The sequence below is a fragment of the Budorcas taxicolor genome, chromosome 1 (assembly GCF_023091745.1).
Source record: "Budorcas taxicolor isolate Tak-1 chromosome 1, Takin1.1, whole genome shotgun sequence".
Lineage (NCBI taxonomy): Eukaryota > Metazoa > Chordata > Mammalia > Artiodactyla > Bovidae > Budorcas > Budorcas taxicolor.
In genome coordinates, this window is record NC_068910.1 from 131,690,643 (window position 1) to 131,709,369 (window position 18,727).

Genomic DNA, 18,727 nt, shown 5'->3' on the forward strand with positions numbered 1-18,727 from the left:
TTGTGATTGCAGTGAATTATAGATGAATTGGTGGTAACTTGACAGTATGGACTGTTTCTGTTTATTTAAATCATCGTCTGTGCCCTCCTGTGTCTTCCCCGTTTATTCCTAAATATTTTACAGTTTAAAAAATTTTAAAAAGCTGTTGTGAATGATATCTAACTCATTGCATTTTTAAATTAAACTTTATTTTGAGATAATTATAGATTCACATGCAGTTTTAAGAAATAATAAAAAGAAATAACATGGGCCCTTTACCCAGTTTCCCCCAGTGGTAACATCTTATAAACCTATAGTGCAATATCACAACCAGAAAATTAACACTTCTCTTATAACGATATAGTACATTTCCATCATCACAAGGATCCCGCCTATTGCCCTTTCATAGCCACATCTGCTTCCCTCCCACTCTACTCTGTAACCCCTGACAACCAGCTAATCTGTTTCCCATTACCATAATGTCACTTCAGGAATGTTGTATAAATTGAGTCATATAGTACATACAATTTTGGAGTTAGCTTTTTTTCCATCCACCATAATTCTCTGGAGATTCATCCAGGTTGTTTTGTGTATTGGTAGTTACTCCTTTTTATTGCTCAGTTGTATTCTGTGATTTGGATGTAGACAGTTTGTTTAAATGTTCATTAATCTTTTTTACCGCCCCCCCCCCCCCCCCGTTCATCAGAAGAAACAGTAATTTATCTTTACAAATAAGAGCTTTTTTAAAAAAAAAAAAGAAGGTGCCTACTCATTCTATGAAATATTGTTGGTAATTCATCTATATAATAAACAGTGACATTTTTAAATAATGTGAATAAAAAACATTATTCTTATAAATATAAAATAAAAAATTTAAGGAACTTCAAATTTATTAAACTGACAAATATTTTCTATTTCTGATTCTGGTGTTTCAGTTTCCAAATGACTTAGTTTTTCATGAGTAAGAGTTTAAATTCTAGATTTTGGACTTGTAATAATATTTTCTTTTTCTTCTCTTTTACAGCAATTTGAGATTTTTGATGATTGCTTTAGCATATGCCATACCACTTGGTGTATTTGCTGGCTGGTCTGGAGTTCTGGACTTAATTTTAACACCAGTGCATGTCAGCCAAGTAAGCGTTTTATTTCTTAATATCTTGTAGGTATTTTTAGTTCACTGAAATTCTGAATATTGTCTACCTCTTCTTACATTTAACTTCAATGCCTAGGTAAAGCATTGTCCTATATCACTGCTGCAAAAGGAAGATCTTTATGAAACAGTTATAAACAATATTGATTTTCTTCCTGGATTTTGTTAACCACCATGAATTTCACATATGATTAATGATGCTAATAAAAGAAAAATAAAGAATGAAAAAATCTTAGGATCCTTGATTCTTGGTTTATAAAGATGAAGATCCCACCATTAAATATAAGGCAATTCATACATCTAATTCCTCACTTTGTCTTCAGTCTCAGTATCTCATTTCCTTAAAAATAACCATTTCATCTATATGCTTGATGACATCCATTCCTTCTCCTTGCTTCCAAATAGCATGGTAGAAAGGGGTAGAGAGACTAGAAAGGTCAAATGGAAGAAATCTAGCACACTGATCCATTGTATGAATAAACAACTTTTCCAATCTTCTTTTGATGAACTTTTGGAATGTCTACATCTAGGCTGTCATAAACAGTGCTTTATGGATATTTTCATACCTTGGGGGCACTTCTATATACATTTCTGCTGGATATCTATCAAGGAATGGAATTGCTAGTTACAGGGTGTGCCTGTTTTGATAGATGATGCCAAACTCCTCCAAAGTAGTTGTTTTCATTTATAGTCCTACCAGCGGTACATGAAATTTCTCCTTGCTTCATATTGTTACCAGCACTTGGCAGTGTTAGTCTTTTTAAATTTAGATGTGCTGATGACTGTGCAGTTGTATGCCCTTGTAGTGACTTCCATGACAGCTTTTTAAGTGACATCCTTTTTTTATGACACACCTATTCACGTTTCATGCCCACTACCTGGCTGCCTTTTTCTTACTACTTTGTAAAGAGGAAAGCTGTGTGAAAGTGGTCTCCCCAGGAAGGCTTGGCTGAGGAATGGACTGCACATGTAAAAGGCAAAGCTACCGCAGACTTATTAGACTGCTGTGGGGTGGAAAGCCAGGACAAGTATAGCAGAGGGCAAGCATCCAGTGGTAAGACCTCATTAACAACTTGTTAATATCTTAGGCTTCTGTTGAGACAGCAGAAAGAACAAACTTTAGAATCAAGGACCATACCCTCAATAGAGTAAAGCCTATTCTTCTTGGACCCACCATGAACAAAACCTAAAACCAAGCCCTGACAAAAATCTGCAGAGGACATGATTTGGAGATTGAAGGCTGCCAAGTGAAAGGAACTTGAGAAACAACTTGGTTTCTAATCTTCTTCACTACTAAAGGTGCAAAATTGATCTTACACAAGTTCAAGGTGATTTGCCATTACTTGAATGGCGTACTAACTCAAAAATCAACTATCTTAGAAAAGATTATCCAGAATCTCTATATTGTATCATCCACAGCATATAGTAGACAATTTTTTAAAAATTAGATATATAAAGAATTAGGAAGATATGGTTCTTATTTAAAAACAAAAACAAAAGATGTAGTCAATAGAAACCAGTTTGGAGATAGTCTAGGTATTGGATTTAGCAGGCAGAAATGGTATTCCAAAAGAGAGAGTGAGAGAAATCTTTTCTTGCTCCAAATTCAAAAATCTATTCCCATATATTATTCTGTAGAACTCTTTTATCCAGTACAGTAGCCTCTAGTCACATGTGGCTATTTAATTTGAATAGTTTAAACTAAGATCATGGCATCCGGTTCCATCACTTCATGGCAAATAGATGGGGAAACAGTGGAAACAGTGGCTGACTTTAGTTTTCTGGGCTCCAAAATCATTGCAGATGGTGATTGCAGCCATGAAATTAAAAGACGCTTACTCCTTGGAAGGAAACTTATGACCAACCTAGACAGCATATTCAAAAGCCGAGACAACATTTTGTCAACAAAGGTCCGGTTAGTCAAGGCTATGGTTTTTCCAGGGGTCATGTATGGATGTGAGAGTTGGACTATAAAGAAAGCTGAGCACCGAAGAATTGATGCTTTTGAACTGTGGTGTTGGAGAAGACTCGAGAGTCCCTCGGACTGCAAGGAGATCCAACCAATCCATTCTAAAGGAGATCAGTCCAGGGTGTTCATTGGTAGGACTGATGTTGAAGCTGAAATGCCAATACTTTGGCCACCTGATGGGAAGAGCTGACTCATTTGAAAAGACCCTGATGCTGGGAAGGATTGAGGGCAGGAGGAGAAGGGGGCAACAGAAGATGAGATGGTTGGATGGCACACCAACTCAGTGGACATGGGTTTGGATGGACTCTGGGAGTTGGTGATGGACAGGGAGGCCTGGCGTGCTGTGGTTCATGGGGTCACAAAGAGTCGGACATGACTGAGCAACTGAACTGAACTGAAACTATTTGAAATAAAATTAAAATGAAAAATTAACTTCCTCAATAGCACCAACCCATATATTATGGTGCAGAACTCTTATCCAGTACAGTAGCCACTAGTTACATGTGGCTATTTAATGTGAATAGTTTAAATTAGTTGAAATAAAATTAAAATGAAAAATTAACTTCCTCAATAGCACCAACCGCTTTTCAAGTACTCACGGCCACATGCAACTTACGAGTACCATATTAGACAGTATTGACATAGAATATTTCCATCATCATAGAAAGTTCTGTGGAACAGTGCTGTTCTGGAAACTTTATTGTTATTCCTGTCACATTTAAACCGAGAATTGAATTGTGTGTTTGTTGAAAGGTAGGGATTAAATTTCTTTTGTCCCAGATAGTTCTTCGTTAACCTAACACCAGTTTTTGAAAAGATCGTTCTTTCCCCATTACTGTCCAGTGTCATCTTTGTCATAATGAAATGCCCTTATGTGCATGGATGTTTCTAAATTATTTTTCCCTCTAGTCTATTTATCTGTCTCTTTGCCAATACCAAATTGTCTGCAGTATTTTAGTTTTATAATAAGTTTTAGTGTCTAGTAGAATAAATACTCTTTGAGATTTTGATTAGAATTTTATGAATCTCTAGGTCAGTTGGAGAATTAACTTTTTTGTAATAGTAAGTCTTCAAAATCATGATCATTATATCTCTCATCTACTTACCTAATGTCTCTCTAAATCTCTTTCCTCAAAAACACCTTCTATATATTTGGTAGATTTATTTCCAGGTATTTGGTGTTTTCTGAAGCTATTATAATTGGTAACTTTAAAAATCTTACTTTTCGTTGGCTGGCATGTAGAAATATAGCTGGCTTTTTAAAGTGATTGAAGTATAGCTCATCTTATATCCAGCAACCTTATTAAATTCACTTGTTTATTTATCCATAGATATTTTCACCTCTCTGCATACATCTCATATCAGTTGTAACTAATGACAGTTAGATGGAGAAAAATACATTTAATAAAATTCAACACTGAGATAATCATCTGGTCTTTCTCTTTTAAACTGCAGATATGGTGAATTGCATTTGTTGATTATAAAATGTTGAACTACCTTGCATTTCTGTACTAAATCCATTTTGTCAGTGAGTTATTATAGTTTTTATATATCACTGAATTCAGTTTGCTTGCATTTTGTTTAGGATTTTTTGCATTTATATTCCTGAATGAGATTAGTCTATAATTTTTTTAATCTTGTCCTGCCATTTCAATTTTAGTATCAAGATTTTGCTAGCCTCAGAAAAGAACTTCTGAAATGTTTCCTCTTTTTCTGTTATTGAAAGAGTTTATGTAAGTTTGATGGTGTGGGGATTTTATTTTTCTGTCAATATTTGGTAGATTTCGCTGATAAAGCCGTCTAGTTTTCTTGTGATACTGTTTTCCCTTCATTTCAGTCTGATACTCTTTGTGTTTTAACTGGAATATTTAGTCCGCTTGCAGTTAATGCAACTGTTGATAGATGTGAGTCTGGATCTACCACCTTATCATTGGTTTTCATTTTTTTCCAATCTAGTCTATCCTTTTTCTCTTCTTTCTCCTGGACTAAGTATTTTTTACTACTCTGTTTTCCCCTTTTATTAGCTTGGTAGTTTTAGTCTCTTACTATTTAGTGGTTATCCTAGAGGGTACAGAATGCACATTTCACTTATTAACATCTATTATGAATTAGAACTTTTACCTCTTCCAGGACTGTCCAAGGTCCTCAGAACCCTTTCATTCCATCTAAGCCTCAAGTATGTGTGTATACTTAGTTACTGAGTCATGTCACTCAGTGTTTGCGACCCCATAGACAGTAGCCCACCAGGCTCCTCTGTCCATGGAATTATCCTGGCAAGAATACTGGAATGGGTTGCCACTGCCTCCTCCAGAGGATCTTCCAGACCCAGGGATCAAACCCACGTCTCTTGCAGCTCCTGCTTTGCAGGCAGATTCTTTACCGCTGAGCCACCTGGGAGGCCCACAGTGGGGTATTACTCATCCATAAAAGAGAATTAATTCTGCCATTTGCAACAACATGGATATACCTAGAGAATATTATGCTTGGTGAAGTAAGTCAGATATATCACTTATATGCAGAATCAAAAAAATATTACAAATGAATGTATATGCAAAACAGAAACATACTCACATATAGAAAACAAACTAGTGGTTACCAAAAGGAAGAAGAAAATGGGGAGAAACAAATTAGGGTATGGGACTAAGAAAGACAAACTACTGTGTATAAAACAGGTAATCAACAGGATTTATTTTATAGCACAGGGAATTAGAGCCATTATTTTGCAATAACTTTTAGTGGAATATAATCTGTAAAAATACTGAATCACCTGAAACTCATATAATACTGTAAATCAAGTATGCTTCAATTGAAAAAATAAGAATAGGTAATAAGGAGATCAGTCCTGGGTGTTCATTGGAAGGACTGATGTTGAAGCTGAAACTCCAGTACTTTGACCACCTGATATGAAGAGCTGACTCTTTGGAAAAAACCCTGATGCTGGGAAAGAATGAGGGCAGGAGGAGAAGGGGACGACAGAGGATGAGATGGTTGGATGGCATTACCAACTCAATGGACATGAGTTTGGGTGTACTCCGGGAGTTGGTGATGGACAGGGAGGCCTGGTGTGCTGTGGTTCATGGGGTCGCAGAGTCAGATATGACTGAGCAACTGAACTGAACTGAACTGAAAAAACCAATTCAAAATGAAACACATTTATTCTGCTCAAGGTTTGTAGGACTTCTTGAACTGTGGCTTAATGTCTCATCAGTTTCAGAAAATTCTTAGCCAGTGTCCCTTCAAAGCTTATGTTTCATTTTCTCTATTTCTTTTTCCTTCAGTAATTCTAACCGTACATGTTCTACTTTCACACTTCTTTCCTATGTCTTTTACTCTCTGTTCTTTCTATCCTTTGCCTTTCTCTGTTCAAACTGAATATTTTACCTAGCTTTTCTTCCAACTTATAATTTCAGTTTTCAGCTCTAATATGCTGTTAAACTCACCTATGAGTTAATTATGTTCTTAAGTTATAAAGTTTTTATTCGATGCTTTTTCATAGTTTCCAAATTTCTGTAAAAATGCTTGATCTTGTCTTTTATTGTTTTTGAAACTATTAAAAATGGTTATTTGAAGTCTATATTTCCTAATCCCTTTATCTAGATCCCTTGTGGGTCTCTTTATATTTGTGATATTCATTCATGTTTTCATATGTGTTCAGTTATTTTTGACTGAGTGCTCAACATAGTTGTAGTGATAACTTAAGTTGTAGTGATAACTTCAGTTTTAGTGATAACTTAAGCTTGAAATGGTGTTCTTTTCCTCTAGAAAGTACTTATATTTTTTCTTAGGAGTCTAAGAATCACTTAATCCAGTTTCAAGAATTGAGATCATTTAAAACTGGGTTTTAGTCCCTCAGAATATGGTTCTATTTCTTTCTTTTTCTTTTTCTTTTTCTTTAAAGTTCCATTTCTCATTTACACCACTCTTAGGCATGGTAGTGGTTTAATTGCCAAGTCGTATTTGACTCTTGCGACCGCATGGATTGTAGCCCGCCAGGCTCCTTCCATCCATGGGATTTCCCAGGCAGGAATTTTGGAGTGGGTTGCCATTTCCTTCTCCAGGGCATCTTCCTGACCCAGGAATTGAACCCTGGTCTCCTGCATTGCAGGCAGATTCTTTACCAACTAAGCCACCAGGGAAGCCTGCTCTTAAGTATCCTGCAGCTGCTGCTGCTAAGTCACTTCAGTTATGTCCAACTCTGTGCGACCCATAGATGGCAGCCCACCAGGCTCCCCCGTCCCTGGGATCCTCCAGGCAAGAACACTGGAGTGGGTTGCCATTTCCTTCTCCAATGAATGAAAATGAAAAGTGAAAGTGAAGTCGTTCAGTCATGTCCGACTCTTCGAGACCCCATGGACTGCAGCCCACCAGGCTTCTCCGTCCATGGGATTTTCCAAGCCAGAGTACTGGAGTGGGGTGCCATCGCTTTCTCCGCTCTTAGGTATAGTCCCTGGCTAAAACCTGGGGTTTCCTACAAGGCCAACCACCTAAGAGCAGGCCTCAAACTGGTATTTTTTTTTCTTCCTAGATTCATGAGGCTGTCAGGAGCTTTTCAGCCCCTTAGCTACCTTTTCTGAAATCAGTAGACACATCCCTAAGGGAAAAGTGCCCCCAAATACCCGGGCTTCCTCCTCATCTTATATCATGGTTCCAGAATTATGAATTACTTACTTGACTCTCTACTGCCTTCAGACATATTTCCCACTCCAGATTTTCTGCTTTGCAACCAGAAAATTAACCCAAATTACCTAGTGTATCTTTACTATAAGGAGAAAACCTTTTAATTTCCTCTTTTTCTGGATGGCAGGTATTCCAAGCATACTCAACTTCAGGAAGGAAAAGTGTAGCACCCATTCAGATGATGCTGATTTTGTAGATCTTATGATTCATGTTACAAAGCCTGAGAAGCCCTTCCAAGTATCTCTCTGTACAAACTCTTAAGAGATACAGGGACTATGAATCATGGTGTGTGAAGTCGCTCAGTCGTGTCCGACTCTTTGCAACCCCATGGACTGTAGCCTACCAGGCTCCTCTGTCCGTGGGATTCTCCAGGCAAGAGTACTGGAGTGGGTTGCCATTTCCTTCTCCAGGGGATCTTCCCGACCCAGGGATCGAACCTGGGTCTCCTGCATTCCAGGCAGATGCTTTAACCTCTAAGCCACCAGGGAAGACCTGAATCATACCAGGTATTAAATAAAATGAAATTTAAAATTAAATAAAAACAGACGTTCTGGGTTGGTGGACACATAGACACCCACCAATTAATTTGGACAGTCCCAAATTAGTTAATTAAATTCAAACAAAGAAATTAACTAATTATTGGAGAGAATGTTATTAACGAAAGCAAATATTATAAATAGAGAAAGCAGAAAATGGCCTGAAAGGACCAGGGTTTGTACAGTCAGATATACAGTGGTTCTTCACCTGATGCAAGACCCCAGTGACTAGAGGATAGATGAGAATGTTTATGGGAACTTCATAGTATAATAGGCCTCAGTCCATAGTGTTCAGTTCAGTTCAGTTCAGTTCAGTCGCTCAGTCGTGTCTGACTCTTTGCTACCCATGAAATGCAGCACGCCAGGCCTCCCTTCCATCACCAACTCCTGAGTTCACTCAAACTCACGTCCGAGTCGGTGATGTCATCCGGCCATCTCATTCTGTCGTCCCCTTCTCCTCCTGCCCCCAATCCCTCCCAGCATCAGAGTCTTTTCCAATGAGTCAACTCTTCGCATGAGGTGGCCAAAGTACTGGAGTTTCAGCTTTAGCATCAGTCCTTCCAAAGAAATCCCAGGACTGATTTCCTTTAGAATGGACTGGTTGGATCTCCTTGCATTCCAAGACCTCTCAAGAGTCTTCTCCAACACCACAGTTCAAAAGCATCAATTCTTAAGCACTCAGCCTTCTTTCACAGTCCAACATCCATACATGACCACTGGAAAAACCACAGCCTTGACTAGACGGACCTTTGTTGGCAAAGTAATGTCTCTGCTTTTGAATATGCTATCTAGGTTGGTCATAACCCTCCTTCCAAGGAGTAAGTGTCTTTTAATTTCATGGCTGCAGTCACCATCTGCAGTGATTTTGGAGCCCAGGAAAATAAAGTCTGACACTGTTTCCACTGTTTCCCCATCTATTTGCCATGAAGTGATGAGACCAGATGCCATGATCTTAGTTTTCTGAATGTTGAGCTTTAAGCCAACTTTGTCACTCTCCTCTTTCACTTTCATCAAGAGGCTTTTTAGTTCCTCTTCACTTTCTGCCATAAGGGTGGTGTCATCTGCATATCTGAGGTTATTGATATTTCTCCTGGCAATCTTGATTCCAGCTTGTGCTTCTTCCAGCCCAGGGTTTCTCATGATGTACTCTGCATATAAGTTAAATAAACAGGGTGACAATATACAGCCTTGACATACTCCCTTTCCTATTTGGAACCAGTCTGTTGTTCCATGTCCAGTTCTAACTGTTGCTTCCTGACCTGCATACAGATTTGTCAAGAGGCAGGTCAGGTGGTCTGGTATTCCCATCTCTTTCAGAATTTTCCGGTTTATTGTGATCCACACAGTCAAAGGCTTTGGCATAGTCAATAATGCAGAAATAGATGTTTTTCCAGAACTCTCTTGCTTTTTCGATGATCCATAGTGTTAATGAATGCTAAATGCAAGAAGAGGGGCAGTTCTGAAGAACAGAGAATTCTCTTGCCCCACATACGAGTAGTATGAAAGAAAAACTATAGAGATGATTTAAGTTTCTGGTGTTATTTTTCTCCAGAGAATATTTATCTTTGCTTCTGGCACCAGACACTGGTAGAGCAAGATTTGTGTAAAGTTATTGTAATACTAAGAGTAGGCTAGTGAAAGTGAAAGTGAAAGTGAAGTCACTCAGTCGTGTCCGACTCTTTGGGACCCCATGGACTGTAGCCTATCAGGCTCCTCTGTCCATGGGATTTTCCAGGCAAGAGTTCTGGAGTGGATTGCCATTTCCTTCTCCAGGGGATCTTCCCGACCCAGGAGTCGAAGCCGGGTCTCCCGCATCGCAGGCAGACGCTTTACCGTCTGAGGCACCAGGGAAGCCCAAGAGTAGGCTAAGAATGCCAAAATTCTGAGACTGAAGAAGACGTTTGTTTCTCATTCACATAGGTATCTAGGATGGTTTGCCTAATAATCTAGGACAGTTGTTCACAGTTTGGATTGCTCTCTTGCTTACACTGATTTAGACACCTAGGTTGCTTCCACTTTGAAGGTCTTCTATCTCCTAGGGCCTTGTCATTACATGCATGGGTGAAAATGGCTGACTGTCCAGATTCCAGCTGGCAGAGAGGGAAAGAAAGCATTGGAGGAGGCATACAGTTGCCTTCTAGGTTCTAGCCTAGAGATGGCACACCTTACTTTTTTCCACTTCCATTATTGAGAACTTAGTCATGTGGTCAATGTAGCTGAATATGGGCTAGAACATGTAAACTAGCTAAATGCCCTGGTAGGATAAGATATAATATATTTTGGTGGACAGCTGACCAGTTCTATCACATCTGTAATGAAAAATATGACTAGAAAAATATTAAGAGATAGAATTTAGTTTGGGCAGCACCCAAGTGCCAGGACAAATTTGAACTTTGTCCTATAACCACAAAGAAAGCCAATAACTGTTTCTGAGCAGGGAAGTGAAATGATTTGAAATAATTATTCTGGAAATATTGGGCAAAAAGATTGCTATTACAGGAGTCCAGAAGTACAAAATAAGAAAATAAGCAATTGTGATGTCCATGATGGGGAAGGAGAAAAGACAAAATGCACCAGTACTGTTCAGAACACATGGAATGTCAAGTATTGACAACAAACAGATATTGGGCACTTTGCATTGATTAACTTATTTAATTCTCAGAAAAACCCTCATTATCCCCATCCTACTAATGAGAAAACTGAGACATGGGGTGCGCATTGCGACAGAAGCCAAGTCATAGAGTTAAAGCTATGTGAGTGATTAGCAAACGTAGGCAGCATTTGTAGATTGCTCTGAGCAAGTTTGTCCATGAAGGTAGGGAAGAGGCGAGACATTAGATGATGGAGAAACATCATTGGGTAACAACCAGAGCTCTGACCTTTATTGAGCACTTCCTGTATGTTGACTGCTGATCTAAGGTTTGTGTGCAAGTTATCTCACGTCCATGGTATAGGTAAGAAGACCTAATTTGCCCAGAGTCACAAAGCTAGTAAATGACAGGGCTGGAAATGTTTTCTTCAGAAGTAGAACGAGCTGTCCATTTGAAATCCAGCTCAAAATTCTTTGTCTTCTCAGGTACTAACCTGTGTTCTCTCTCTCTCCTACCACAACCCTCTTTTTCCCCCATTCATCTGTGTTCTCTTAATACATTTTGACTTGGACCAGACATTTTAGCACTTAATTATTGCCTAGTACTTTCCTGGTATTTATTTAGATAAGTTTGTATTAACTAGTCACACATGAATCCTTTCATTTGATTCATTTTCTTAAATAGTATTTCCTAAATTTGACACCATTTAGCTATTAACATACTGATTAAAGACTGTTTTTTCCATGCCTTCTAAACTGCAACATGATAATCTTGTATTAAATGTGTCTGCCACTTTCTTAACAGGTAGATGCTGGCTGGATTGGATTTTGGTCTATAGTTGGAGGCTGTGTTGTTGGAATAGCTATGGCAAGGTGAGAATATTTTACGGTAAACGTGTGAGTGAGCAGAATCAAAAAAAAAAGCCCAAAGGGAAACTCAGCTACCCTAGATAAACATTAACGTTTAAGGAAAAGTAAAACAGGCAAAAGTCAAAAAAAGGACACTTGTTCAGGCTATAAGAAAATCCACGCACAGTAGGTAGAATTTGCTGCTGCAAGAAACCTTCTCAGGAGTCCACTGTAAAATGTTCTTGGAGACTAGAGATGTATTTCCAGTGTATTAAGCTTCCTCTCTGCATATTTTTAAAGAACAGCATCTACAAATGGGACTCAAGGAAAGATGATACAATAATAAAGGCAGATTGATAGTTACCAGGAGTAGAAAAGAATTGAAGGGAATCATTCATAGGAGCATATCTAGAATTTTCCATGAAAAGTCAGTATCCTGATTAGCAAATATTTATTTCTGGCCTTTTTTGACAGGTATGACCCTATGGTTATCTCATTTTGATGAAAAATGCCCATAAAGACTTTGAGTTTTATCAAACTCTCTTTAATCTTAACCCAATATGACAACACATTTTTAGAATGAGTCAGAATAAGGGAAAATCTCATTTATTCTAAAAAAAAAAAGAAAAGAATGAAAATGTCACTCATGTAGGTGACTACCTATAAAACCACTCTTGGTGTTTCCAGTGAGATAATATTCATTCACTTTTTGATCTGGGTTACAGATATGAATTTCGGAGTCATCCACCTGTAAGTAGTAAGTAAGGCCACAGCTATAGGTGGGAATACCTAGGAAAATAGTATAAAGAAAAAAGAGAAGAATTTAGGACTGAGTTTGAAAAACTCCAAAGACAAATGAGTGAGCAGACATGTAGGAAGAAACCTAGGGAAGTGCAATGTCATGCACTCTAAGAAGGAAACGATCACCAATGTAGGATACTACTGAGATGTCAGGACTGCTTGAGGAACACATGAGAGTTGATTTGGGGCTTAGCTGAGGGGTGAAGGCAAGGTGAAATGTGGAAGCAGTGAAAATGCAGAAGCATTTTGAGACATATTCCTTATAAAGGAAGGAAATAACTGTGAGGTTGACAAAAATGTTTGGGGTATAGTTTCTTGGGCTTTATTAATATGAGTATTATGGACTGAATGTGTCCCCTCAACATTCGTATATTGAGACTCTAATCTCCAGTGTGTTGGTAGAAGGTGATGGGGCCCTTGAGACATGGTATAAACTGAAAGTTCGTCTCCCCAAAATCAACCATTGAGATCCTAATCTCCAGTGTGATGGTATTAGGAGATGGGGCCTTTGGGAGCTGATTGGGTCATAAAGGCAAAGCCCTCATGAATGGGATCAGGACTCATAAAAAGGACCAAGAGAGCTCCCCTGTGCTTCTACCACGTGAGGACGCAGAGAGCAGTCGGCAGTCTGCAGCCCAGAAGAGGGCCTTACCAGAACTCGACCGTGCTGGCACCCCAATTTCAGACTTCTAACCTCTGGAACTGTGAGAAATAAAGTTCTGTGGTTTATAAGCCAAAAAAAAAAAAAAAATATTCATTCACTTTCCAAATCATTTTACCCTATTTAATAAAAAACAAAATTGGGTAATCAACTTTACCAGGAAGGGAAGAATATAGCTACATATTTGGGGAGATCAAGTAAGATAGGTGAAACACCTAACTGTCTAAATACTTAAACATAATTGACACAGGATAATATTATATCTAGACCTTATAGTTTGCATAGTGTTTCTGGGCTAATAAAAGAATATATTGACACTTATTTCTAAATCACTTTTTCTGAGGTTTTTATAAGTTAGGAAATATAATAAAATCAAAAAGCTAAAGAAGAATATGAGCACAGCTATTTGTATGAAATCACTACAATGATACTATCACTTTTGATAAGAATCCTATTTAATTTTTCTAATTAAATCTCCAAACCAATGATAGTGAGTCATCATTTACCAAATCCTTTTCTGAGCATCACATCAGTCAAAGAGGGACAAATTAGACATATATGCCTTTCTCTGTATTTTTTCTACAAACCCTTAATTTTAACTTTATGGAAATAGAACTAGAGGGGAAAATTAGAATGAGGACATTTCTGTTTTTAAATTGTTGAAATGGAAGTTTTAAAAAGTATAACCCTTACTCTGGAATCCAAAGTCAATTATAATATCTTCTAAGCCTAAAATCAAATTTTAAATTATATTCAAAATAGCCTTTATGGGGTCCCTAGAATGGAATCTCCTTATAGACATGAGTGCTTTAGGTGATTGTTTTTTCATGCGTGTGCTTATGTTACTAAAGGTTGGGCTTCCCTGGCGGTTCAGATGGTAAAGAGTATTCTTGCAATGCAGAAGACTCAGGTTCGATCCCTGCATAGGGAAGATTCTCCTGGAGAAGGGACTAGTAACCCACTCCAGTATTCTTACCTGGAGAATTCCATGGACAGAGGAGCCTGGCAGGCTACAGTCCATGGCATTGCAAGGAGTCAGACACAACTGAGCGACTAACACTTTCATTTTCACATACTGCTCGAGGTTACTACTAAATGTACTACTTTGGTCTTAACAGTACACTTTGATGGTATTAGCCCATTTGAAAGGACTAGGTCTCCTCTTTAGTCTTATGTGATCAGGCCCTGGAAAACTTACTAACTGTTCAACTTCACTCAACTGGTTGTACCAGAAAACTGTTTTATTCTCTCATACCAGCCATCTGCCTATCTCACCAGTAAGTTCATGCCACATCACTTAATATAAACCAAAAAAGTAATGAGCATAGAATTAAAACAAAGCTTTTGGATTTTCTTGAGGAGCATTTCCATCAAGCTGTGGAACATTTTTCAGAGTACATAAGAATTTTCTTTTTGTCAACTTTCATAGTAGAGAACTAAGCAAAGTCATTGGGCAAAGGTGCATCATTTTTCCCACCAAAAGATGGCATCAGCTCTCCTAGGAAGTCGTTTTAGTCTAGATAACACCTTACAAACATGATTAACCACGTCATGTCAAATACGTGCAAAATGAAAGAGAGTATTGCAAATCATATCATTACAATAGAAATTAAAATCTATTTTACAAAAGCAAAGAGAAAACATGGTAAATGTTATATTTGTGAAGGGATCAGTTTTTCTACAATAGTAACAATTCTGAAGGACAGAGTAAGTTGTGTACAGGCAGAGGCAGACAGTTGTGCTTATACAATCAGTGGTTCATCAGCAGATGAGGAAGAACGGTTGGCAAATGGACAGGTTTTTGGTCATGACTAAATAGTAAGTACCTCTACCAGGAGTTTCATTATAATTCAAGACAAAGCAGGATTTTCAAGAACTTAAAATGCTATGAACCATTATGAACAAATTTTGTAGAACACATTCAGTATTCTAGAGGTATGTTCTTGCTCTTACAAACCTTACAGTCTGATAGGGAAGAAAAGCAATAAATGCAAAAGCAAGAGATACTTCAATAAATACCGTGGAGAAAATAAAGAGTGTGAGGATGGGTTGGGGAGGGCCATGAGCACAGAGAGCCTTCCTGAACTGAGACCTGAATGACCTGAGGAGTAAGCAGAAGTAAGTCATGTGACAGTCTGGAGATGCCAGCATTCCAAGGACAGGGGCAGAAGCTACAGCTGCTAGGGGAAACAACCGTAGTATGTAGGAGAAACAGAAGCAGGGCTGTGGGAGTGAAGAATAGTAAGGCAAAGGGAAAGTGGAGCCAGAAACCAGATCATATAGGAAGGACCCCAAAGGCTCTGATGTAAGGATTTATATTTGGCTTTACATGACTTTGAATTTTGGGAGAGCTGTCTTTGTAAGTTTTTATCAACATTGGCCCATTTTCTAAGACTAGGACTTTATGTCGGAGAAGGCAGTGGCACCCCACTCCAGTACTCTTGCCTGGAAAATGCTATGGATGGAGGAGCCTGAAAGGCTGCAGTCCATGGGGTTGCTGAGGGTCGGACACTACTGAGCGGCTTCACTTTCACTTTTCACTTTCATGCATTGGAGAAGGAAATGGCAACCTACTCCAGTGCTCTTGTCTGGAGAATCCCAGGGACGAGGGAGCCTGGTGGGCTGCCGTCTCTGGGGTTGCACAGAGTCGGACATGACTGAAGTGACTTAGCAGCTTAGCAGCAGGACATTATGTGCTCATTATAGGATGTTTGGAAATTATAGAAAAATATATAAAGAAAGTAAAAGTGGCAATTAAAAACTAAGAATCTATCCTGTAACTTATATTAATAGATACATAACAGAGATCACATTTTATGTGTTTTTTAAAAGGAAAAAAAAATCACACAGCAACACTTATCACATACAGATACTCATGCACACAAGCACATAAAATGTATCAGTTTTTAAAAACGTAAAAACTTGCTTTTAAAAGAATGCATTGAAAAGTTTCAAGATACTATTGTTTAATGAAAGTGTGTCATTGATATAAAGAGTATTTTAAAAATCCAGCTAGGATTAATACATTGTTTCTTTCCAGGTTTGCAGATTTTATCAGGGGCATGCTGAAACTAATTCTGCTCCTCCTGTTTTCTGGGGCTACACTCTCATCTACGTGGTTCACCCTGACCTGTTTGAACAGCATCACACACCTTCCTTTAACCACAGGTAACACAGGCTGTTTTGAATTTTGAATGAATATTTTCAGTTTATTAAAGCATATATACACTGACAGTAGGGCTTTTACCATAAGTAATTGTTATGTATACAAACTCAATGAAACTAAGCCATGCCCGCGGGGCAACCCAAGACGGGCGGGTCATGGTGGAGAGGTCTGACAGAATGTGGTCCAGTGGAGAAGGGAATGGCAAACCACTTCAGTATTCTTGCCTTGAGAACCCCATGAACAGTATGAAAAGGCAAAATGATAGGATACTGAAAGAGGAACTCCCCAGGTCAGTAGGTGCCCAATATGCTACTGGAGATCGGTGGAGAAATAACTCCAGAAAGAATGAAGTGACGGAGCCAAAGCAAAAACAATACCCAGTTGTGGATGTGACTGGTGATAGAAGCAAGGTCCAATGCTGTAAAGAGCAATATTGCATAGGAACCTGGAATGTTAGGTCCATGAATCAAGGCAAATTGGAAGTGGTCAAACAGGAGACAGCAAGGGTGAACGTCGACATTCTAGGAATCAGCAAATGAAAATGGACTGGAATGGGTGAATTTAACTCAGATGACCATTATATCTACTACTGTGGGCAGGAATCCCTCAGAAGAAATGGAGTAGCCATCATGGTCAACAAAAGAGTCCGAAATGCAGTACTTGGATGCAATCTCAAAAATGACAGAATGATCTCTGTTCGTCTCCAAGGCAAACCATTCAATATCACAGTAATCCAAGTCTATGCCCCAACCAGTAATGCTGAAGAAGCTGAAGTTGAACGGTTCTATGAAGACCTCCAAGACCTTTTAGAACTAACACCCAAAAAAGATGTCCTTTTCATTATAGGGGACAGGAATGCAAAAGTAGGAAGTCAAGAAACACCTGGAGTAACAGGCAAATTTGGCCTTGGAATGCGGAATGAAGCAGGGCAAAGACTAATAGAGTTTTGCCAAGAAAATGCACTGGTCATAGCAAACACCCTCTTCCAACAACACAAGAGAAGACTCTACACATGGACATCACCAGATGGTCAACACCGAAATCAGATTGATTATATTCTTTGCAGCCAAAGATGGAGAAGCTCTATACAGTCAACAAAAACAAGACCAGGAGCTGACTGTGGCTCAGATCATGAACTCCTTATTACCAAATTCAGATTCAAATTGAAGAAAGTAGGGAAAACTGCTAGACCATTCAGGTATTACCTAAATCAAATCCCTTATGCTTATACAGTGGAAGTGAGAAATAGATTTAAGGGACTAGATCTGATAGACAGAGTGCCTGATGAACTATGGAATGAGGTTCGTGACATTGTACAGGAAACAGAGATCAAGACCATCCCCATGGAAAAGAAATGCAAAAAAGCAAAATGGCTGTCTGGGGAGGCCTTACAAATAGCTGTGAAAAGAAGAGAAGCGAAAAGTGAAGGAGAAAAGGAAAGATCTAAGCATCTGAATGCAGAGTTCCAAATAATAGCAAGAAGAGAATAGAAAGCCTTCTTCAGCGATCAATGCAAAGAAATAGAGGAAAAGAACAGAAAGGGAAAGACTAGAGATCTCTTCAAAAAAATTAGAGATACCAAGGGAACATTTCACGCAAAGATGGGCTCGATAAAGGACAGAAATGGTATGGACCTAACAGAGGCAGAAGATATTAAGACGAGGTGGCAAGAATACACAGAAGAACTGTACAAAAAAGATCTTCATGACCCGGATAATCACGATGGTGTGAGCACCCATCTAGAGCCAGACATCCTGGAATGTGAAGTCAAGTGGGCCTTAGGAAGCATCACTACAAACAAAGCTAGTGGAGGTGATCGCATTCCAGTTGAGCTCTTTCAAATCCTGAAAGATGATGCTGTGAAAGTGCTGCACTCAATATGCCAGCAAATTTGGAAAACTCAGCAGTGGCCACAGGACTAGAAAAGGTCAGTTTTCATCCCAATTCCAGAGAAAGGCAATGCCAAAGAATGCTCAAACTACCGCACAATTGCACTCATCTCACATGCTAGTAAAGTAATGCTCAAAATTCTCCAAGCCAGGCTTCAGCAATACGTGAACCATCATCTTCCTGATGTTCAAGCTGGTTTTAGAAAAGGCAGAGGAACCAGAGAGCAAATTGCCAACATCCACTGGATCATGGAAAAAGCAAGAGAGTTCCAGAAAAACATCTATTTCTGCTTTATTGACTACAGCAAAGCCTTTGACTGTGTGGATCACAATAAACTGTGGAAAATTCTGAGAGAGAACTGGACACGGAGCAACAGACTGGTTCCAAATAGGAAAAGGAGTACATCAAGGCTGTATATTGTCATCCTCTTTATTTAACTTCTGTGCAGAGTACATCATG

At 38.7% G+C, this 18,727-nt stretch overlaps 1 protein-coding gene and 1 non-coding gene across 2 annotated transcripts in view; one reads left to right on the forward strand and one right to left on the reverse strand.

The window, feature by feature from the left end:
• Nucleotides 1-18,727, forward strand: part of SLC49A4 (solute carrier family 49 member 4) — a 98,711-nt gene that overhangs the window by 54,945 nt on the left and 25,039 nt on the right. Inside the window, exons 5-7 of the mRNA XM_052638365.1 lie at nt 1,004-1,112; nt 11,707-11,774; nt 16,253-16,380. Coding sequence (XP_052494325.1) covers nt 1,004-1,112; nt 11,707-11,774; nt 16,253-16,380 — 305 coding nt within the window. The remainder of the gene's footprint in view (nt 1-1,003; nt 1,113-11,706; nt 11,775-16,252; nt 16,381-18,727) is intronic.
• Nucleotides 8,192-8,263, reverse strand: TRNAS-GGA (transfer RNA serine (anticodon GGA)). Its single transcript has one exon. It is a non-coding gene; the product is annotated as a tRNA-Ser (tRNA).